At 36.5% G+C, this 25423-nt stretch overlaps 1 protein-coding gene across 2 annotated transcripts in view; it reads left to right on the top strand.

Annotated features, from left to right (window-relative positions):
- armh3 (armadillo like helical domain containing 3) overlaps positions 1-25423 on the top strand; it is a 53985-nt gene that overhangs the window by 16122 nt on the left and 12440 nt on the right. For both annotated transcript variants that reach the window (XR_012397332.1, NM_200619.2), the window contains 15 exon segments: positions 1662-1705; positions 1796-1856; positions 3453-3499; positions 4521-4596; positions 5877-5970; positions 10213-10314; positions 13756-13814; positions 13916-13981; positions 14970-15039; positions 15128-15188; positions 15271-15359; positions 17527-17609; positions 19410-19536; positions 21208-21283; positions 23091-23169. Coding sequence is in view for 1 of the 2 variants with exons in the window: in NM_200619.2 (NP_956913.2) it covers positions 1662-1705; positions 1796-1856; positions 3453-3499; positions 4521-4596; positions 5877-5970; positions 10213-10314; positions 13756-13814; positions 13916-13981; positions 14970-15039; positions 15128-15188; positions 15271-15359; positions 17527-17609; positions 19410-19536; positions 21208-21283; positions 23091-23169 (1134 nt within the window). In the remaining variant the exon portion in view is untranslated.

The following is a 25423-nucleotide window of genomic DNA, read 5'->3' as shown; positions in this document are numbered from 1 at the left end:
TATGTACAGTTGAAGTCAAAATGATTCGCCCTCCTGTGATTTTTGTTTTGTTTTATTTTTTTACATTTTTATTTATTCATTTATTATTTTTGTTTCTTTTTTAAATATTTCCTTGATGTTGAACAGATTCAGGAATTTTTCACTGTATTTCCTCTAATATTTGTTCTTCTGGAGAAAGTCTGATTTGTTTTATTTCGGCTAGAATTAAAAGCAGCTTTTAATTTTTTAAAAATTATTTTAAGGTCAATATTATTAGCCTTGTTTTGTTCCCCTGAGGAACATACTTTGGGGTTATGTGTGTGCGCTTCTGTCTGTGTGTGGGTGTGTCTTTTATGTGTGCTTCAGGGAAGAACGGCATTGGAGGATCCTCATTCCATGCTGATGATGTTTCCCGCTGACACTGGGATCGCACCACCAATCGCTGGTCGGCATAGCATTTAAAAAGCCGGCCCTAACTGCTATGGCGATCACACTCACTCTTACTCTTTCTTGGGGCTTGGTGATAAATGGGTCTCCGTGAGGACAGTCTCTCTCTTGCGAGGACTAGTCTGAGAGAAATTTAGTTTTATTTTGATTCATGATAAATGCTCTTGTCTAAAATCTATGCGAGATTGCAATGAGCTTGTTCGTGAACTCGTCCAGTTAACTGATTCTCTTGAGTAATAATTAGGTTCAGGAGAGTGTAGCTGTGTCCCAAATCGCATACTTATGCACTATTCTACGCCATTTTGTATTATAAATAGTGTAAGTAGTGTGTTCATACTGAAAACTCTAAAAAAAATTAAGTGCACTTTAATTACCCGGATGATGCACTCATTCAGCCGCTAAAATGAAGTGTGTAATGATGGACTGATGGACACTTCAGGCACTCAACGACCGCAGGTTTGCTTACGTAGCGGAAGGGGCGGAGCTATCGGACGCACATGTTGGATAACTTTATTTATTTTGGATGGTGAAAGCAAAATTCTACTACGAGTGATTATAGCGCCTCCCGATGGTGAATGCGGCAATACTCACGGCAGGTATTGTTTGATAATTCGGTTGTTTATTTCACTGATTTGGCCACCGTCAAACGTCATCAGGGAAACGGTTTGAATTTCCGCTTAGTAAAAAAACATTAGTGTGCCATTTGGGACAACACTACATACATATACTATCCTGTTGAGTGTGTAAGTGCATGAGTGCATAGTGTATAGTGTGCCATTTGGGATGCAGCTTGTGCCGTTTTGTTTTTTAGTTCGAGTAGTTTAGTCAAGACGTTTGGTACGTTGAAGATGTTTCTTTTCATGCATTCATGGTCCTTAAGCAATGTTTGTTTTATAATTATCTGCAGAACAAACCACCGTTATGCAATGACTTGCCGAATTACCCTAGTTAAGCCTTTAAATGTCACTTTTAGGTGTGTAGAAGCATCTTGAAAAAATCGAGTCTAATATTATATGCTGTCATCATGGCAAAGATAAAATAAATCAGTTATTAGAAATGATTGATTAAAACTATTATGATTAGAAATGTGTTGAAATCTTTCCTTTAAACAGAAAAGATGAAGTAGGAGGGCTAATAATTCTGACTTCAACTGTATATAGTTAGTATTAATATAGAGTTGTCTTATGGCGATTTATACGTCATGTGGAGATCTAACATAATTCATCTTTTCGTAGGGATTGGGAATGGTCATCCATCATGCACTTACGGAGTACAACAGGTAACATCTTTGTTATTTGTGTGTGTGTGTGTGTGTGTTTTTTAGAGGTATTTATATGAAAGATTTCATGTATTCATCTGATTTACGCAGGCAGTATAAAGAAAAAGAAGAGGAAAACCAGGGAGGCTTTTTCTCCACCCTTTCCAGCATGGTAAAAAACCTTTTCCACTTATCATTACCTGTGTTTCTAGTCCATGAACATCTCATAAATATTTACCAAATGCAGAAGCTTTTACGTACAGATAAATTGGTCACTTCCTATTAGGGTTATATTATATATTATATTGTTATCGCGATAATACTATGTCCAACAATCTCACAATTCGTAACTTTTTGATTTAATTGCTAATTTGTATGAATTTGTACAATCTCATTTGTGCATTTTAGTATGATTTGCTCATGTCCCAATGACAGGTACTCATCTCCCTATCGGCTTGTTAAGCGTGATGTCACGTGAATCAGCTTTCGGGTCCAAGCGCTCTATTCAACCGTATGGGGAGACTCATGAAATGTTAATAATAAACGTTTAAAAATGGCTGTAATACTTTCGAAACTCACAACCGCGATGTATATGTGTCTATGCCTAATATCCGATGACCAGAAAGTGATTCGTTTTTTTTTTTTATAAATTGTTAATGTTGATATTTGTTATGCTGCAAGCCCAGAGATTGTTTTGTACTCTATGACTTTATATAAAATTAACTTTAATGTGTGATAAGAATTAAAAGTAATCATAAATGAAAAATTTCTCAGCTGAAATGAGTGGCAGCTTGGACCTGGAAACAGTATTACATACGTCATCAACACGTCACCACTTAAAAAGCGGATAGTTGTGTTTAGGGGCGGGGTTTGGTGCCACGCCTTCTTTTTAAAATCGTACATTTTCATGCGACTTAACTGACAAAACGTAAAATAGTTATGTTTCCTCGTGAGATCAGGCTGGTATATCTAATATTCATATTGCATTATCTCATTTTCAAGGGGGGGCCAACAGTGTATCGCAAACATATAATAGTAAGACAGGAAATCAAAACCCAAATGACATGACATAACCGCGAAACAACGACAAACAGCAAAACCCAAACATTAGACAGAAGGGGGAAAAAGTATCACACGATTATCAGAAAAATTAATAAAATAATAAAACCGCAAAATATACAGATCAGTAAATCCAATCGCAACATCCTCAATGAAAACAAGTACAATCCAAAGTAAAACATGAGAGCAAAGTTTGTATAAACACCTTAAAGCAGTGGTTATAACCTTTTTTTGCCAGAAATGTTGTGGTTTTCGACTTTTCTCTTAGTGAATCACACTCAGTCTGGAGGTTATGAATATCAGAAGAATATAATTTATTGGACTATTTTCCAAAAAAGCAGAGACAGCCTGGAGCAGACCCATTCCAGTCTCTCCCCAGGACAAATCCAGGGAAGGGTTAAAGGAGGATTTCCCTCGGGACACCAACAACAGGTGTACATCACAATCACGCCCCCACAAGAGCAAGCTCCTGATTGGCGCGAATGTTCGCTTAAGTTCTGATTTTTTAACTCGCGAAAACGCTCAATTCGCAGTGCCATTTGCATGAATTTCACCATTCGCACTGAGTATTGCGTCGCAGGATGTCTATTCGTGTTTTTACTTTAAATCACTCACGCTTGACGCGCCTTCTGCATCTGGTGTGAACACAGTATAAAGATGTAAGTGTTTTTGATTTATTGATTTATTGTAATTCTGCTTTTGTCCACAGGTGGGCAGTATGTTTATCGCTGATGCAGATGAGAAGCTTTCAGTGCAGTACGTAAAAAACAAAACATCTTAATGTCTTTATTTTATTTTAATTGGTGACCAGAAAGTTAAAAGTTGCAGTTTCTTTTTATATACACTCCTGTTAAAACTCGGTGTCAGTAGGGTTCAAAAAAGGAATAAGAAATGTAGTAAAAAAGTAAAATAATTTGCCAATGGGCTAAGCGAAACTCTCATTTCAAAGAGAAATCAAGAATATTTTGCTATTTTTAAGGGAAACTCACTTCATTTATGTGAGTTTCTGACTCTTCTAAAGCATAAACATAGTATAATATGTTTGCAGATATTTCAGAAACATGCTAAGTAAGCATTCTTGTTTATCTGAAATAACAATGCAGAAGTCAGATATTCTGCTTTGGAAATGCGAGATACATGTCTGAACAGCTGTCTTAGTTTTGGTCCATTTAACCCGCCCAATGCTAGTTTAGCCAATTTAATTGCAGCACCCCGAGTTGCATTAATAGAAAACAGCATATTTCATTCATTCACTCAGGAAGGCTCTCAAAGGATGCATCCTTAACTGAAATGCGACCTCCGGTGGACAGTAGCAAACTCTGAAATGAGATGCAGATTCAGAGTTCCACATGAGGTTATTAATTAGCCGATAACATAAATATTACGAGCGTAAACATTAGGTGAGCAGGTTACATTGTAACCCTGTGTCCTAACAACACGCTACATGGTGAGATTTGCAGTGATAAGCAAATTTGGCTGTTTGCACCAGATGAAACTTGACAGAAATGTAAATACAGCCATTCAGAAGCACAGAATAGTGCACTCACTGCACTTCAGTGAAATTTTAAGGTTTATCATATAATTAATACAAATTAAACCTCTTTAACATTATTAAATGTAGGCTAGATGCATAATCCATGCTTGTGTTTTGAACCAGTAATACAATACGGAGTTTTGTCACTGGGTGTCACTTTTATACTGCACCATTTAAGGTTTTTAGATCCTTGTATTATTATGTCAAATTTCCCATGTGTCTGATGATGTCATTGCCGTATAGGACAAACGAGGCCATTCTGCTGGCTCTGTACGAGGCCGTGCATCTCAACAGAAACTTCATCACAGTTCTCGCTCAGGTAAGTTCTGTGTTTTTTTTGCATTACATTTAATGCTAGAATGTAATTGCAATGCTTGTATTATTAGGCTTAGGGCTGGCTGATTTTATCGAGGCAAATTTTGCATGCGCATTTTGCCAGTAAAGCCTGTTAAACCTCCAGGTGGAGCAGAGTTTACGACATACACTAGTTCACTGATAAGCTATGCCAAAAAAATGGCTTTGATTCTAAGTCGGTTTAATGTGTCTACAATGACTTCGAGATAATCGTTCTACGATACAACAGCTGTTTGCATCGCTTTTCAAATAAACCACGCAATTACAACATTTGATAAAGTTTTTACTGCAAACCCACCTTAAAACTACCGTTTACTGTTTGAAATAAAGTTTTCTGTGAGATGACTCAAGGGTCGCATGTTTATAAGTCACAATAAATTAACGAAAGCAGTTAAATCTTGGAAAAAATTGGTCTCAATTCTAATTCAGTTTAATCCTCGGATAATGACGTCAAGGTAATTGTTCTACAATAATGACTGCAGTTTGCGTCACTTCTCATATGAACTATGAATTTTAACATATAGCTGCTTTTTTTTACTCCAAAATCGCCTCAAAACTACCATCGACTGTTTAGAAATAAATTTTTATGTGAGATGATTAAGTAGTTGCATGTTTATTAGTCACGTTAAATTAATGAAAGCTGTTAAATCTTGGCAGTTTAATTGAGGTGAATGCACATTTTGTCAGTGAAGCCAGTTCTGTTTACCCTCTAGGTGGAGCAGAGTTTACTACACAGAATCACAGTTCACTGATAAGCTACGCAAAAAAATGGTTTCAATTCTAATTTAGTTTAATTGGTCGATATTGACATCGAAAGAATCTCATGTACCTAAACATTGCTGATTGACCATTGCATTCATGTCCTTAACAATGGCCAATCAATGGTGTTACGCACTCAACAGTGCTTGAATGTTGGCGGGGAAATAGATGTTTTTAATATTTCAGTACTGATTGGTATCAAAATTCCATTACCATGTCAACATCACAACCACTATTTTCCCTAGAGGATTTCCTGTTTGATTTTAATGTATATTTGGATTGGTTGGTTTCCGCAAGAGCGCCCTCTGGCTTTCGGAGGATATTTACTTTGAATCACGTTGCTGTTCCTTAAGAAGACATGTACAACAATTGCAGTTTTGTGTAGTTGCGCATGCAATTTCAATCCGATTAATCGCCCTACCCTAATTAGGCTTGTGCTATACATGGAGAGATATTTATATTAGCGTATGTTTTTGTTTGTCACAGAGTCATCCAGAGATTGACATGGCAGCTACACCCGCTACACCCGTCCCAGCCTCTCCTACAACACCACTTGGCACAACACCACCCTCTCTGGACTGTGAGTTCAGCTTCCATCACACATAAAAGTGATACTCTTTGGTTACACTTATTTTAACACTGTTCATGATAAATGGGGTATATGCAAACAGACTTTTAATTTCAGCCTCAGGGCTTCTGGTTAATTGTCGTCCCATACAAAATCGCCCCTTTTAATGTCTTATTTCTGAGATACTATATAAAGTGGGATAGAGAGATACAAAGAAGAAGCACTGCATTCAATTATATTTTTTCGTGCCATGTCTTTAAAATATTGAAATAAATTTTTCCTCAGTATTTCCAATGGAGTTTCTGCGCTAGCCTGCTGCTACTGACAGGGCCTGCGTTTAAACGGTCTTTCATCTCGTTTTACGCTTTAACAACCAAATGAATGCTTAAGTCTATTTAACTGATTATGTTTGTACTTTTCAACATCAATGCTGTAAAGGAACTAAATAAAAATTTAATATAGTCGCATGAAGCTTTCACTGGACGTTCATTATTGGACGAAAAACACTAGCTGTGTTGTGTAAATCTAATTAAAACCACTTATTTGGTGGTAAACAATATAATAACTTAATTGGTGTTTCATACATCTACTAAACTACAGAAAATATGACTTTCCAAACTATATTGTGCATAAATCATCTAAGCATTAGCATATTACACGATAACATTGCTGAAATTATTATAAAAACTAAATTAATTTATATATACATGCAATATATTGTTGTGCTTTTTGTCGCTATAAATAATCGATAAACTAATGGCCAATATTGATATTTTATTACAAAAAATTATTAGTTTAACCGTTGTCAGTGTCACTCTCACTACCCAATATCTACCATTCTGGTTGGTAAAGTGGTAAAGTTAGAGGCGGAAGCAGCGGCCAGCAAGGTACACAAGTTAACTAACAACAACAGAAAAGAAGCGCGGAAAAAAAAAAGAGTAGCGAGAAGAATGGTGGAAAATATTGAAAAACAAATCAAAGCTGCTAGTTTGGAGACACTTCGGGTTTTACGAGACAGTTGACGGAAAGGCACTGGGATAAAAACTATGCCCGAACTGCTTTGCAAAGATAAAATATGACAGCAACACTGCGAATCTACAAATGCACCTCGTTCGCTATCACGGTGAACTACTCTCAGGTGATAATGAGGGCAAACCAAGTCGTCCGGCAATCATTTACTGCAGTGAGGTATTATGCAAATGCATATTTCTTTGCACAATGTTGGAAATGTTGGCACTAATAAATGCATAAGATTTCCTTATTATGGGTATTTTTTTTCCTTTTTCAGTCACATATATCATGATATATCCTTTTTTCAATATATTGACTATCACGTAGATTTCGTGATGATATCATTATCGTTGGCCAAATGTCGCCACAGAATTGAATCGTGAGTTACCTGTATCGTCCCACCCCTAATTTACACACATCAACATAAATAAATAGGTTGAATGATGGACTCTAAAATCATGCAGGTTTTGGGTGGGCATATAAAGAAAACCCTACAGAATGGTAAAGCCAGCACCTCTCAATTCAACACTTAGATTTTTTTCCTGAATCTCGTCTAACTTTTATGCCGCTTTTTGCATCGCACCCTTCTGAAAACTTGATATCCATTAGCTGTATGAAATATTAAATCCACTCAGATCTGGCAGACTCAAACCCCCGTGGCAGAAATGGCGTGTTTTTCTTGCCCGAATGTGCAAATGGAGCTCAAATGACTTCAATCACAAGTTCACGGATTACTCGGTCAGAAAACCTGTACTTTACCTTAGCTAAAAGTTCATAGCATAGACAGTAAATGTCCTATTTTTGTAGCTATAATTCTTTCAGCAAGCCTAAATGTGTTTCTGCAAAGAAAACTGAAGCTCATCTACAGTTGAAGTCAGAATGATTCGCCTCTCATCAATTTTTGCCTTTAAAATGTTTCCCAAATGATGTTGTAAATGTTGTTGAAGTAAAATATGGGATTACTTTTCATGTTTAGGCCCTTTAATTGCAGTTTCTTGTAACTCTGTTCCAGACAATTGAATCATTCCACACAGGATCTGCAGACATCTTTGGCTATTGCTGCACAGAATTTTGAACAAAATCTTCAGCTAGTATAGTAACAAAAAAATGAACACATGAAATATAAAACAATACCTTTTGAACTTTTATTTAAGGTTTATAATTCAATTTCAATTATAAACAGTTGTCTAATCGAATCTCTCATATAATATACAGCTGAAGTCAAATTATTCATCCTTTTGTGATTTTATTAGATTTTTTTTTCTAATATTTCCCAAATGATGTTGAACAGATTCAAGAATTTTTCATTGTATTTTCTCAAAAAAAAATTTCTTCTGGAGAAAGTCTTATTTGCTTTATTTTGGCTAGAATAAAAGCCGTTTTTAATTTATTTAAAATCTATTTAAGGTCCATATTATTAGCCCCCTTAAACTATATTTGTTTTTGGATAGTCTACAATACAAACCATCTTTATACAACAACCTGCCTAATTACCCTAACTTTACCCTAATTAACCTAGTTAAGCCTTTAAATGTCACTTTAAGCTGTATAGAAGTGTCTTGAAGAATACTTAGTCTAATATGTGCTGTCATCATGGCAAAGAGAAAATAAATCAGTTATTAGAAATTAGTTATTACAACTATTACGATTAGAAATGTGCTGAATAAAATCTCTGTTCAGCAGAAATTGGAAGAAAATTATACATGAGGGTTAATAATTCTAAAACTGTAAGTTTCTTTTTCAGCACAATTACAGACATTTATTGTACTTTTATATGTCACTTTCTAAGCTACAGCGTATTTTGCATTATTGAAAATGTAACATTTATTCTAAAAAAAAAAAAACAGCAGTATTAGTTTTGTAAATCATATTCTAATCAGTTTTCGGTGTAATTAATTACCAAATAACAAGTTACTGTAATTAGATTATTTTTCTGCTGAACAAGTAAAATATGGGATTACTTTTCATGTTTAGGCCCTTTAATTGCAGTTTTTTTATAACTAGGTTCCAGACAATTGAATCATTCCACACAGGATCTGCAGACATCTTTGGCTATTGCTGCACAGAATTTTGAACAAAATCTTCAGCTAGTATAGTAACAAAAAAATGATTGAAAATTATTATATGACATTATTGAAAATGTAACATTTATAAAATCATTTTTAAAAAAACAAACAAAACATTAAATCTCTGATATAATATACAGCTGGAGTCAAATTATTCACCCTCCCTGACTTTATTTAATTTCTTTCCAATATTTCCCAAATGATGTTTAGCAAAGCAAGGAATTTTTCACAGTATTTTCTCTAATATTTTTTTCAGTCTGGAGAAACTCTTATTTGCTTTTATGGAAGCTAGAATAAAAGCAGTTTTCATTTTTTAATAAAGAATTTTTGGGTCAAAATTATTTGCCTCCTTAAGCAATATTTGTTTTGGCAGTCTACAGAACAAACCACTTTTTTTTCTGCAATTTTTGTTATAATAATAATGATAATATATTTTATTTATAACGCGCTTTTCTAAAACCCAAAACCCAAAGAAAGTAAAAACAACAAAGCACAGTAAAAAAAAAATACAATGAAAAACACAGTAAGAATAAAAGATTCTTTGTTCAACGAAGAGATTTCTTCACATTTCTAATCATAATAGTTTTAATAGCTCCGTTTCAATAACTGATTTATTTTATCTTTGCCATGATGACTTGCCTAATTACCCTAACTTTAACCTAATTAACCTAGTTAAGAAAAATGTTTGTACAAAATCAGATAGTATAGTCACAAAAAATGTAACACGTTAAATATAAAACAATAACTTTTTAACTTTTTTACAAGTCAAATCCAATTTCAGTTGTCTAATTTTAATTTAATTTAAATGAGCTTTTTGATTAAATATATATATAAGCAAGTCTCTCATATGCCATATATGCTAAATGACAGAAAATATTGTATAAAAATATTACTTTACAACCTTTAATGTAGTTAAATAAAATGAACATTTGCATATTATTCAACATTTATTTACTAATATTACTGAAGTCATTAGAAAAGCAATTTAAATACAAATTTAATGATTTAATTAGTAATTCATTAGTGATCTTGCCTTTTATTGGCATTAAAAGATAACTTTATGATTTTTTTAATGGCATGCAAGCTTATCACAGTCAGACACGTGTTTACAAATGTGATCTTTCAAAGTTAAACTCAAAAGTATATACTTTCTTTCTTTGTTTCTTTTTTTCTGCAGTGATGAATAATCCTGAGCTTCCTCTGGACCCAAACTTGCAGACGAGTAATCTTCTTATAACGTTCCTCAAATATTCCTCTATCGTGATGCAGGACACCAAAGGCAAGTCATCGCTTTTCTGAACGCGCTGTTTTCCAAAACACTGTGCGTGTTAATGCAAGGCAGCATCCAAACTCACTAATGATTCCAGGATGCTCTTGTTAGCATAAATATACAGGGGTTGTACATTATTACTTATTTTAGTTAGTAACCAATCAGTGCTTTGCTATCCGATTATATTGAATTTATTTAAAAAAAAATGTTGCTTTGTCCATTTTATGTTTTTAAGCCTATTACAATGCATCATGGAAATAAATAAAAAATACCTAAAAATATTTGCAATCTTTCTATTGGCAACAGAATTTTGTGGGGAAGCATGTCTAAGGGTGCTTTCACACCTGTGAATCGATTCAGTTGTTCCGAAACAGGAATTAAAATTGTTACATTGTTGCTGTTTGTTCTTGGTGCGGTTCGCTTTCACACGGCAAAGTTTCTAAACGGACCAAAAGAGCTAAAACAAGTCACGTGTGAGTAAACTCTCCTCACATTGGTCAGTTTCATGGTTTATTTTGCAGAGTCCCGCTCAGCTGTCAGTGGGGGTGGTGGTTTGGTGGTGTTTGACAGGGTGGGCGTGACGTGTTTGAAGAACGAGAAGGGATGCGGTGGGGAGGGGTGAGAAGGGTGCGCAACGTATTTGAGGACCAGGAGGGAGATGCACGATTTTCTGGAGATTATCACTCATTTTCGGGCATCCTGTAGTCTCTGTGCATTTGTGGGAGACTTGGAATGTCTGGAATGACCTCCCGCCCTGCTCATAATTCTCTCTTCATATAGCCGTAAGCCTATTACATATACATAATACACTGATATAACCGGGCTCGGATCGTATAGCTTTATCACTACAATCGATCCACTCCAGAGTTTGTTTCAATCGAGCCGAGACCACCTCATTCAAGCGATCTCGGAGCGATTGTTTTGGTGTGGATCCAAGCGCGATTGGTGGATTCACATATGCCAAACGAACCGTGCTAACTGGACAACTGGGACCGGTTCCGAAACAAAAGTCTATGTGTGAAAGCACCCTGAACCTCATGCGAAAAGTAGCTAATTTTATATTGAGGAAAACTTGGCTAATTTGTAAGAATTCATACGTTTTTTTTTTATCCATTATAAATTATGTGAATATTTGAAAATATGGCATGCCCCTAACCCTGCCCTGAACCTACTTGAGCAAATCATGCAAAACTATACAAAATTAAAGTAAAACGTTAAATTAGATTAAAAATAAAGTTAAATGTGTGCACATTTAAGTTAAAACGGTGTTTTTTATTAGTTATTACTTTGATTGTTGCAGTGAATTACGGGATTGAACTACAAAAACTACATTCAGCGCATTTGTCTGAAATAGAGTTTCTTATGTTTGTTGCAATGCGTCATTTTTATTCATTCGTTTATTTTCTTGTCGGCTTAGTCCCTTTAGTATTCCGGAGTTGCCACAGCAGAATGAACCACCAACTTATCCAGCACGATTTTACGCAGCGGATCTCTGGGAAACATCCACAAACACTCATTCACGCACACACTCATACACTACGGACAATTTAGCCAACCTAATTCACCTGTAGCGCACGTCTTTGGACCGTGAGGGAAACCGGAGCACCCGAAGGAAACCCACACGGACGCAGCGAGAACATGCAAACTCCACACAGAAACGCCATCTGAGCCGAGGCTCGAACCAACGACCCAGCGACATTCTTGCTGTGAGGCGACAGCACTACCTACTAGAGATGCGCGGATGGGCTATTATTTCATCCGCAACCGCATCCCAAAACTCATCATCCGTCCGCCATCCATCCGCACTAACATTTTTGACCAATTTTTAAAACCGCACCCGCCCGTCATCTGCTGACTGAGCTCTTTATTTGAATGGCTTATTCCTTTTTATTATTAAATGAATGTTTCTTTATTGATTATTAGAAAAAAGAGAATGACTTTAATGACATGCAGTTAATCCAAACGTGCAAGTCAAATCCAGCAGTAATTGACGCTTTGAAGTGACGCTAAACAATACGAGGACGTGTCGTTTCACTTGATTCAATTCCTCGTTCCTTGAGTCTTTTCCTTGCCTCCTTCTCTCGCACCCTATAGGGGTGGAAAGACGATGAAAGAAAGCAAGGAAAGGAAACGAGGATACACTAATAAGAAATGAGAAGCACCCCTATAAAGCTCTCAGAATATCAGCAGTGAACTCCGTCTCCAATTGGTGCACAGGGACAAAAATAAATAAATAGCCTAAATTAAACGGACTGTACAGTACAATTTTTTTTTTATTATTATTGTAGCCTAATAGAAAACGCATTTTGACACATCATTTCAACATTCAGACGAGAGCGCCTGGCCTCAATGCGCCCTACTGCACTGAAGGAGCGCTCGCTCGCAGCACTTGTTGCTGGAATGCATAGAATTCTCTTGGCAAGGAGCTGTAGACGTGGGAATGACTGGCCTTGTTTCTCCTAAAAGGAAAGTAGATTTTACTCTGCTGATCCGTCTATACGGAAGTTTGTAGAGGAATACTTCTGTACTTCATCCAGAATTAGTGTATCCGATTCCTCCTCTCATTCTGTGAAGTCAGTCCTAGGCTTTTTCGTTGGTGTGGCAGCTATGTGTACAAAAACAGTACAACCGCCCACCACCCGCCCGAATTTAATTACAATTGTATTTTTCGTCACATCATCCGCCCGATCCCGCGGCTGTAACCGCCATCCGCGCATTTCTACTACCTACTGCGCCACTCCGTCGCCCAATGCGTCATTTTTCCAAACAAATATTTGCAATCTTCCTATTGACCAAAAGAAAGTGTCATAGAAGGCCACATAATTTCGTGTCGAAGTATGTCTGTCATATCACGAGAAAAGTAGCTAATTTTGTACTGACGAAAACTTGGCCTGCTCGTAATTCATGTATTCAATTCAATTCACCTTTATTAGTTTAGCGCTTTTACAATATAGATTGCATCAAGCAGCTTCACATAGAAGATCACAGTGAACTGAAACCGTGTCCGTTCAGTTTTCAGTGTTTAAGTTCAGTTCAGTTTAGCTCAGTTCAGTGTGGTTTAATAATCACTACTGACAGTCCATATCACTACTTATTTCCCATATTAAGGTTTTAGTTATGATACTGCCAAAATAATTCCGCAGAAAACCGTAGATTTTTACCAAATTTCTCCGCAGAAATAGCAAAAAACGTCTGCAGACTCCGTCTGGCCCTTATTATGGAATTGGATTTTACAATGCTTATTTATTTTCGGCTAAACTGCATTCAGCGCATTTGGCCAAAATAAAGCATCACAGAGGATAACATGACTATCTGTCTTTAAAACAGCCTCTGTGTCTTAGCACTTAAAATATGCTGACAATGTAGGGCACTAAGTAGGTTTTGAAACGGAGCCATTTAATTCTCTTATCCCTTTGTACACATCTTACAATAATTTATGTACATTTTCAGATGAACACAGACTCAACAGTGCCAGACTATGCCTCATCATTCTGACCTGTATAGCTGAGGTAATGCATTCTGGGTATTGTTGTTATTATTATTATTATTATTATTATTGTGAGTTTGTTCCCTGATTTGACCTTTCGTCTTCTTGCTGTCTGTTTAACAGGACCAGTATGCCGATGCGTTTCTCCACGATGATAACATGAACTTCAGAGTCAACTTGCACCGAATGGTAAGAGTCTTTCCTCAGGTCTTGGTCGTCTATAAATGGCAGAATCCAAATGAAAACGATGTTTCTTGCATACAAAACAGCCGACTGCCTCTTGTCCTGGATTAAAATGGTACAGCCCAGACTCAGACTCCAGATAAATAGCCTACAACTCAACATATGCATGGTCATTGGTGTTATTTTGACCGAAGTTGGTCTCTTTTAGTTAATCTTAAAGAGACAGTTTAATGAAATCAATGGAAGTAAATGGGGTCCAATTTTGTTCCATTGGGATAAATGGTCTCATAGAAAGTTCATGTGACACAAAAAGAACGTTGTGGATGAAAAAATACTCAGTAGCATTTGTGTTATTTGGACTGAAACTAACTTTGGCCTTTCTTAAAGAGACAGTATACCCAAAAATGAAGTCAATGGAATTAAATGGGGTCTAAATTTTTGTTTGTTTTGATAAATTGTCTCTTACAGAAATGTCCACGTGACACTGAAAGAAAGTTGTAGATACAAATATTGACATTTGCAGAAGCATTTGTGATATTTTGGCTAAAATTAACTTCATGAATAATGAACTCAATGAAAATCAATGGGGTCCAATATTGTCTTGTTTTGATAATTGCTATCCCATAATTACTATCCCATCCCAAGTCGCTGATAAAGCCTCTCTATATGCAGTACCATTTGTGTAATTTTGACTGAAATTTACTTTAACCTGTCTTAAAGGGACAGTTCACCCAAATGTGAACTCAATGGAAGTCAATGGGTTCCAAATTTGTCTCCTTGTGATAAATTGTCTCTTACTAATATTTCAACTCATGTAGAACAGAAACTGAGTCGCAGATAAAAACATCTCCATTTGGAGTACCATTTGTGTTATTTTAACTGAAATCATTCTTGGCTGGTCTTAAAGGGACAGTTCACTAATAAAATCAACGTTATATAAAAGCCAATAGGGTCCGATTTAGTGTTCTTATCTGTTCTTTTACTGATATTTCAGCCCATGAGACATCGAAAGAAAGCCGCAGATAAAAACATCCCCTGTCGGCCTTTAGTGTGTGCTGTGCTGGGTGAGTTGTGTCTAACATTTGTGAAAGACTTACTGTTATATGTATTTATTTTGTCAATATTTATGTGATGATTGTTTGTTTTTGGCAGATTTGATGGTGGAGTTTGTTGTGACTCATATGATGAAGGAATTTCCTATGGATCTTTACGTGTGAGTTTCTGTGATATGCAGTTGTAAATGCTGGGGTGCTTGGCAAATGTGGAAATAATGACAACTTGTTGATTTATTTTAGGCGCTGCGTTCAGATCATTCACAAGCTGATCTGCTACCAGAAGAAGTGCAGGGTTAGACTGCACTACACGTGGAGAGAGCTCTGGTCAGGTATGAGCGCTACCCACTGTGTGTCTGAGGAAAAGCCTGTCATTTTTATCATCGTTCTTGCATATTTTGTGGAATTTGGTGAAGAAAAGTTTGAGAAATGCATTGTTATTCTCTCTTGAATCAATTCTAAGATTTGTTTGCCACAGCAGATGGTGCTGTATACTTGATTATGGCCATACTCTGCTTGCTAATTCTTTAGTAAGACCACTTGGAAATAAAATACTCAATTATAAAGAGAATTAGAAATGGTTTAAGAGAAATACTTGTGTTCATAATGAGCTGTCTGTTTTTAAAATCTAGCCTAGAGAACCGTCTGCTGTTAAAAACTAGGCTAGAATGCCATCTGCTGTTAAAACAAGCCTAGAGCGCCGTCTACTGTTAAAAACTAGCCTAGAGCGCCCTCTGCTGTTAAACACTAGCCTAGAGTTCCATCTGCTGTTAAAACTAACCTAGAGCACCGTCTGATTTGAAAAAACTAACCTAGAGTGCCGTCTGATGTGTAAAAACGAACCTTGGGCGCCATCTGATGTTAAACAAGCCTAGAGTGCCCTCTGCTGTTTAAAACTAGCCTAGAGCACCGTCTGCTGTTAAAAACTAGGCTAGAGTGCGTCTACTGTTGAAAACTAGCCTAGAGAGCCCTCTGCTGTTAAAAACTAGCTTAGAGCGCCATCTGCTGTTAAAAACTAGCCTAGAGCGCCCTCTGCTGTCAAAAACTAGCCTAGAGCACCCTCTGGTGTTGAAAACTAGCCTAGAGCGCCCTCTGCCGTTAAAAACTAGCCTAGAGCGCCCTCTGCCGTTAAAAACTAGCCTAGAGCGCCCTCTGCTGTTAAAAACTAGTCTAGAGTGCCCGCTGCTGTTAAGAACCAGCCTAGAGCGCCATCTGCTGTTAAACTCTAGTCTAGAGCATCGTCTGCTGTTAAACGCTAGCCTAGAGTGCCATCTGCTGTTAAAATCTAGCCTAGAGCGCTGTCTACTGCTTAAAACTAGCCTAGAGCACTATCTACTATTTAAAGCTAGCTTAGAGCGCCGTCTGCTGTTAAAATCTAGCGTAGAGTGCCGTCCCCTGTTAAAATCTAGCCTTGAGCGCCATCTACTGTTTAAAACTAGCCTAGAGCACAATCCACTGTTTAAAATTAACTTAGAGTGCCGTCTACTGTTAAAACTAACCTAGAGCACCGCCTGCTGTTTAAAACTAGCCTAGAGCGCCGTCTACTGTCTAAAACTAGCTAAGAGTAACATCTACTGTTAAAACTAGCTTAGAGCACCGCCTGCTAGTTAAAACTAGTCTAGTGCGCCGTCTATTGTTTAAAACTAGCCTAGAGTGCCATCTACTGTCTAAAATTGACCTAGAGCGCCGTCTACTGTTTAAAACTAGCCTAGAGCGCCACCTGTTGTTTAAAACTAGTCTAGAGCGCCGTCTACTGCTCAAATTTGCCTAGAACACCATCTACTGTTAATAATTAGCCTACAGAGCCTATGCTGTTGAAAATCTAGCTTAGAGCGCCGTTTACTGTCTAAAACTAAACAACACATTTTAAAATCTCTAAATGGATGCAGAATCAATTTCACAAACAATTCATCGCCACAGCTGTGGTATTTTGTACATTTTTTAAAAATTATTTTATTAAATACATTTTCTGGCTTGCTTTTTTTTTTATTTGATTGATTTATTTCAGTTTCTACTTTTTAAAAAAATCTTGCTTTTTCCTGTGTTGTTTTAGTTCACTTTTAAAATTTGAATCTGTGGATCTATTTTTTTTTCGTTGCTTTTGTTCTTGGGGATTTTTATCTTATTCCATCGTTTTTATTTTTTCTCGGAATATTTTTTATTTTCCCTTTTCCATGCGTTTTCATACGTGACTTTATCCTTTGTTTTTTTTGTGTTGTGTTATTACTTTATTTTGTGTTGTTTCATTTCGGGTGCGTTTATTTTCCTCCCCTTTCTCTGTGTGTATACCTTCTATTATTTTTCTTAGTGATTATAAACAAACTTCTCTGAACTCTGTTTATCCATAATCCTCCGCCACCCCTGATAACGAATCGTATAATGATGTTGTAAATCTGTGCCGGCAGTTGTGCAGACTCACAGGTCAAAACACTGATTATTCCCGTGTAAAAAATGCTTCTCTAAACAGCTTCGGATGGCCATGTTGATTGTGTTTTCCAGCTCTCATTAACCTTCTGAAGTTCCTGCTGTCTAATGAGACCGGCCTTCTGGCAAAGCACAATATCTTCCAGCTGGCTCTTCAGGTAAACCACAATCACTCTTTTAAAGGGATTCATGTGGGGTTCACACATTAAAGGGCTCCTATTTTACCCCTTTTATGAAATGTAAGATTAGTCTTTGGTGTCTCCAGAATGTGCCTGTAAAGTTGCCACTCAAAATACCCGTCAGATCATTTATCACACCCTGTTGAATAAGTACATTTTGGGGTCGGAGGAAAGTGTAGCTGTTTTTGTTGCCTGAGCCTTTAAATGCTAATTAGATGGTTCTCCCCGCCCACTGTTCCCACGTGCATGTCTGCTTCTACTGCGTTACGTTAGATAAACAGCAGTCAGTGACGGACATGGATAAAGCAGAGATCCAGTTTGTGAGGCAAAAACACCAAAAGTAAGGTTGTGAGTTTATTCAAGCTTTTCTGAAATGACGAGTCATACACAAATACCATACAAATTTCACAATACACACGTTCAGCTTTGCACTGATTTAGCAGGAGTATGTAAATTTGACAATTTCATAAACTCTTTTGTATGGATATTCATTATGCTACTGTACAAAATAAACCAGATTTAACATCCACAAAGCAGGACTTCTTTTGTGTGGTTGAAGCATCCTCGTTTATAGTTGTCTTTTCTTTATTACAGGCATGCATGTGCATGTTTTAAAGACATGTTAAACTTGTAAAACTCATTTTTAAAGTGTAGCTGATCACAGAGAGTTGGAACAGATCCTATAATCCCGGTCTCTTAGCTAATCCTGTCCTGTGAATGTTTATATTTGTTATGCTGTTAACTACAATTCAGTTGAGGGGGGAAAATGCACTTCTACATCACATTGCAGTAGGCCTCAAAAACTCAAGGATTGGAATCCTATTTCAATCTCAGGAAACTGGTACTCCTGTTGTTTGATTGAAGCATCCTCATTTATATTTGAACTGATATTATGTAGCTGTGGTGATTCCAGCGGTTATGAAGATTACATCAAGATTTTACTGTCTTTATTGTTTTAAGCTTGCGAAACTCATTATTGACCTGCAGCTGATCACAGAGAGTTGGAACAGATCTTTTAACCTCTTAAGGCCCAAGGTGTTTTTTCTATGCTATTTTTTTATTTGAAAAAAAAAGGCTTATTGGAACCTAATAAGAATAAAACCTAAGTGTCATCTTTTGATATGATGTACTATTAGAGAAAGAGGATGTCCATATAGGTGGACTCAGGGTCCGAATTTACATAAAACACTTTTTCCTGACTGATTTTTGATGCATATTTAACATATTCATTTTTAAAACATGTTTGGACTATCAGAGAGTAAAAACTAAATGTTTTGCCCATTTTGGAAAGGTAAAAATAGTGTTCGGGACATTTCATATGCTGCAATACTGTTGCAGGATGACACTATATGTCTGTAACAAAATAAAAACATTCAAAGTATTTTAAATAGCCACTTAAGAGCTAAAAATGTGCTGTTCACATATGTGAACACTAAGCCCTAGGAGGTTAATCCCAGTTTCTTAGCAAATTCTGTCCTGTGAATTTTTACATGCGTTACTAATCAGTACAGATCTTGTACAATGACATGCTAATGCACTCCTTCATTCAATTCGATGGATGGGGAAAACCACACGTCACGTTAAAAACACTGGTCCGCAAAATCACTGGTATTTGGACGCTATCTTAACGTCAGAAAATTTTTATAAAGAGACTTGTGTTTCTATCACTCCAATATAACTCTGGACACACTATGCTAGACACAGTTCTGTACAAACAGCTTTTAAAAGTTGATTTTCCATCATAGGTGCCCTTTAACACTTCTTTCCATCTTGTTTTAGGTGGTGAACCTCTTTAATATGTTCATCACGTATGGAGACACGTTCCTGCCGACCCCCAGCAGCTACGATGAGCTCTATTATGAGATTATACGCATGCATCAGGTGTTTGATAACCTCTACTGCATGGGTAAGTCAGCTGACCTTAGACCTGCTGCGTTCAGAATGATATATATATATATATATATATATATATATATATATATATATATATATATATATATATATATATATATATATATATATATATATATATATTAGGGGTATGAACCTGGTCTCATGGTTCGGTTACGATTATCATGCCATCGATTCAGTTCAATTCCATATCTCAGTGCATTGACGATGCTTTCCATACATAATTAGATTTTTTCCTCACAAAACAAGATTTTTTTTACTAAAATCTACAAATTTATTTATTTACTATTTGTGATACAGTTTTATTCTTTAAAACATCAGTAAGATATGTAAACTGTACCCTTAATTTGACCTGCTTAAAGAAAACACTCTTTCTGAATGTATCAAACAAAACTCCAACACGCTTGCTTTTTGAGCGCTGACAGGCGAGGTCTTACACCCCTATAATTCCTCATTGTCTTCACCCGCTCAACAGAAAAGGTTGCGCCTGGCTTTGGAAATTAAAGCGTTGTTTACAGATGAGTGACAGTCTATATGTGCATAATATGCCAAAATAGACACAGTGGAGAAAACTCGCACCTCAGGCACGCTCGTGTCTGGATCCACAAGTATCGCAGCCGAGCAAAAAAAGTTACCTCACAAACAGGCCAGCGGGTCAAATGTCCAAAGTGTGTGTAGGAGAGAGAGAGAGAGAGAGGCAGAGAGACAGAGATTGATTTTTTTTACAGCATACCTCCCTAGTAGTGAAATAGCGGCATAATTATGTCCATAATTATCTATCTTTCAAGTAGTAGGAGCGTTTTATTTAGTCGCCCTCGACTCCTTCGCCATAGTGTTCTACTGCAACATCATCGTGCATAGGAGATAAAATAACCAGTTACGATCTATTACTGAACCGATATCGAATTGTCCCCATCTGCATCGTGGTACACTGAAGAAACAATTAATTTTGACACCCCTAATATATATATATATATATATATATATATATATATATATATATATATATATATATATATATATATATATATATATATATATATATATATATATATATATTTATATATATATATATATATTTATTTATATATATATATATTTATTTATATATATATATATATATGTATATATATATATATATATATATATATATTTATTTATATATATATATATATTTATTTATATATATATATATATATATATATATATATATATATATATATATATATATATATATTTATTTATTTATATATATATATATATATATATATATATTTATATATATATATATATATATATATATATATATATATCGTCACCTTGGAATTATAAGGTTCTCTCTGCGGTCTGAATGATTTTGAGATATTGAGCTTTACATTTTTTGCATTCCATAAAGCAAACAGTATGTGTAAAACATTTGTTTATTAAATAAATGGTCTTAAAATGTAAACAGCTTATAAAAGAACATCCAAAAAAAAACATAAAACAAATTGTGATTTAATGAAAATAGGTCAATAACTCAATTTTGATAATGTCCGATAGAACCTTATAATTCTAAGGTGACTATATATATTTTTGTTTTATTTATTTTTACTGTCTGTTTAGACAATGTTGTAGCACCTTTTATGCCCAAGACAAATTTTCTCTGATCTTTATGACACTGCAGTGCTGAGAGTCTCCACCAACGCGGGCCAATGGAAAGAGCCTGCTAGTAAAGTTACTCACGCTCTTGTCAATGTCAGGTAAGAGTCGTCAGGGTTTTTACTTTTTATTTCTGTATTTTTCTTAGCTTTTTTGTGTTTGGTTATTTTTCAGTACTCTCATGCTAAGCACTGTAAATATATATATATATATATATATATATATATATATATATATATATATATATATATATATATATAATTTTTTTAAAGATTTATTTTGGCCATTTTTGCATTTATTTGATAAGAAATGAAGCAAGGATTCAAATTTGGGGTGCCCGGAGCGCTTTTTACACCATGTGTCAGCATGCTAACCACTGGGCTATTGCGCTGACATTTTTAGAAATATTTTGAACATATTGATAATTTAGAAGCCTTAAAATGTGCTTTGTCTTTTTTCTTTACCTATGTTTGTTTGCTTTTAAAATTATTATTATTTTTTTTTGTATTGTATAATTTTATATATTTTTAAATTGTATTGTCGGGGCCACACACAGTGGGTAGCACTTTCGCACCACAGCAAAGAAGGTCATTGGTTTGAGCTTCGGCTGGGTCGGTTGGCGTTTCTGTGTGGAGGTTGCATGTTCTCCTCGTGTTGGCGTGGGTTTCCTCTGGGTGCTCCGGTTTCCCCCACAGTCCAAACACATGCACTATAGGGGACTTGATGAACTACATTGGAAGGGCATCTGCTGTGTAAAACATATGCTGGATAAGTTGGTGGTTCATTCCGCTGTGGCGACCCCAGATTAATAAAGGGACTAAGCCGAAAAGAAAATAAACGATGAATGTTAGAAACAAATTCATTGCAAAACGAGCCTTGAAATAATCTCTACAGTTATACTAAAATACTTTTTATTTGCTAATTGATTATGAATGATCAATCATATAACAAAAGCAGTACTTGAAACATAGTAAAGCCTTACAAATATTTATCTTCAGTTTTCAGTTTACATAATTTTCACATTTGGATTTAGTTACCGAGTCTCCACATAAACACAGCCTGTGCTGCTTCAGCCAAAGTCTACGACCAACATCTGATAGCTTTGTTAAAATTGCGGTTTTCTTGATTTATTTTGGTTTGTGCATGAGAGACACGGTGAATAAATTATTGATTTTGCAGTCTGAGGCAATGTGCAAGTGTTCTGCCTGCTTTCAGAGTGTCACCATGTGTTTGTGCAGCACAAAAGAAGTCATGCGCTTTTTTTACCCATACATAATGCAGAGGATTACAGCAGAATATGAAAACACACACACATTAGAAGCTCTATGTAACGCTATCTTTTATTCTACACTGTAAAAACTGTAAAAAAAAAAATAATAAAATCTGTAAATTATTAGTGATTTATGTATTTATTTAATTTTTTTTATTTTTCCCACGGCTATTTCTACTTTTGAGTTGCATTATGGGAGCTTGATCTTTCATTAATCAGCTTGAAACACCTTGAAAAGTTGGAAAAAGTGACGTTTATGTACATTTTTAATAGTACAAAGTGCTCTGTTGTCTGGGTTCGTGTTTTATATTAGACTACAAAAACCTTTAATAAGCTGCTAGCACATTTTCTGCTATTTTACAGATTTTTCCCTGTTTTATTTACTTATTTATCATGTTACTTCTAAAATGTCACTAATAGTCACTTTGTTAAACTGTAGAGTTGAATTTACAACATCAAAAGTGGACAGACCAGAGATCCACATCCCATAATGCAATTCACAAGCATAAATAAACACTTGTGAATCACAAAATACAGAAACTTCATCAACAGATATAGTTTACACAGTGCTTGCTGCTTTCAATGCATGATACATAATGAAGTATTTAATTATTCTTGTGTGTTTTTGTTTTTTTTAGAGCAATTATTAACCATTTCAATCCTAAGATTGAGTCGTACGCTGCTGTGAACCACATCTCGCAGCTCTCAGAAGACCAGGTAACTCAATATATTCACATCCCTCATGAAAAATTATGCTTCCATTGCACGTACCATTAAAACATTACAAAGCATCCAGGTTTACCCTTTAAAAACAGCACATTTAAATGGTTTCTAATGTGTTTCGGGAGATATTTGATTACGATTTATTGGTTTTTAACAAACCTCCAATAAATAGCAACCAAACCAGACCCCTTAGTTTTTCACGTTTTTGCGATTAAAATGACTTTGTGGACAGGATTGGCCAGCCCAGTCACCAGACATGAACATTATTGAGCATGTCTGGGGGAAGATGGAGGAGGCATTGAAGCTGAACACAAAGAGTCTTGATGAACTCTGGGAGTCCTGCAAGAACGCTTTCTTTGCCATTCCAGATGACTTTAATAAGTGATTGGAGTCATTGCAGAGATGTATAGATGCAGTCCTCCAAGCTCATGATGGAGTCACACACAATATTCATTCTGTCTCCACTGCAGCATGACTTTATATCCTATACTGGACATTATCAAGGCATGATCATATTTTATTTAGCTAAAATAAGCGCAATCTAATAGGGCCTTTGCCTTACATATAAGCCACTTTTGATATCAAACGATCAACTAGAAATCAAGTTATTATTGGTTGTTGCTAAAACTTAAGTAGGCCACAAGACTTTGGTTAAATAGTGTAGAAAATATACACTTCATCACGTGTTGCGGCATAAAAGTAAAAGAAATATGATTTAGGGATGTGAATAAGTGAACTGTAAGTGTTGATTGGAGCAGTCAGTCAGTCGCAGGTGTTTGTGGCCACAGGTGCTGCTTAATTAGCCTTTGATCTGCAGGGTAATGATGTCGTGCGCTGGAAGTGAGGTCAGTTTTACAGATGGCTGCTCCAGCTGTCACTCGCCGTCCCCAGTCTCTGCTCTTTTATCTCGAGGTATGCCAGATGCTGCCGCATGACCTCCATCAGACCTCCTCTACCCTCTCTCCCACTCTTTACTTTAGTGTTTAAGTGCTTGGGCTTTTGTGTTCATGTTCCTGTTTGGTGCCCTGGAGCGCACCAGTCACACTTCAGACTTAGGATTAGTGTTCGCAAGGTGACCGAAAACAGCCTGGAGTTTTAAAAAGCCCACTTTGAAATTATTCCTTGCATCAGTTGCTACGGAAAATGGTTTTGATTGGAGGATCATTTTGGGTAGATGAATATTAATTTATTGGTATGTGTTAACAACAGCAACAACAAAGTAAAGCTGGACCTGCATTCATAAATGTAGTAACTGAATAATTCTTAATCAGATTTTCTAAAAAAAAAAAAAAATAAATAAATAATTGTTTCAGTTTTCCCAGAGATGGGTTGCGGCTGGAAGGGCATTCGCTGTGTAAAAACGTGCTGGATAAGTTGGCGGTTCATTCCGCTATGGCAACCCCAAAATAATAAAGGGACTTAGCCGACAAGAAAATTAATGAATGAATTGTTTCAGAATGTATCAAAATGTTCGGCCGTCTGGCTGAACCTCAAGTCAGAGGGATTTTCAACTCTCACCTCCGGAAGAGCTTTGACCAGATCCCGAGGGAGGTTGGAGACTTGGCGACCGAGTGGTCGATGTTCTCCGACTCCATTGTTTACGTGGCAGTGAGGAGCTGTGGCCGTAAGGTCTGTGGTGTCTGTCGAGGTGGCAATCCACGAACCCGGTGGTGGACACCGGAAGTAAGGGATGCCGTCAAGCTGAAGAAGGAGTCCTACAGGGCGTGGTTGGCTTGCAGGTTTCCCGAGGCAGCTGACCGGTTCCGGCAGGCCAAGTGTGCTGCAGCACAGGGTGTTCCGGAAGCAAAAACTCTGGCCTGGGAAGATTTCGGTGAGACCATGGAGGTAGACTATCAGTCGGCCTCAAAGAGATTCTGGCAAACCGTCCGGCGCCTCAGGAGGGGAATGCAGCTCCACATCAATACTGTTTACAGTGGAAGAGCTGTTGACCTTGACTGGGGAATACTGTGAGGATCTCTTTAAACCCACCGACACGTCTTTCATTGAGGAAGCAGAGACTGGGGATGCAGGGGTGTACTCACCCATCACCCAAGCTGAGGTCACTGAGGTAGTTTGCAAACTCCAGAGTGGCAAAGCAGCTGGGGTGGATGAGATTCACTCTGTGTATCTTAGGTCACTGGATATTGTGGGGGTGTCTTGGCTGGCATGTCTCTACAATGGAGGTCGGGGACAGTACCTCTGGACTGGGCAGCTGGGGTGGTTGTTTCCATTTTCAAGAAAGGGAACC

This window comes from Danio rerio, chromosome 22 (assembly GCF_049306965.1).
Source record: "Danio rerio strain Tuebingen ecotype United States chromosome 22, GRCz12tu, whole genome shotgun sequence".
Taxonomy (NCBI): Eukaryota; Metazoa; Chordata; class Actinopteri; order Cypriniformes; family Danionidae; genus Danio; species Danio rerio.
Note: the sequence above shows the minus strand (reverse complement) of the source record. Positions and strands in the feature narration are given on the sequence as shown.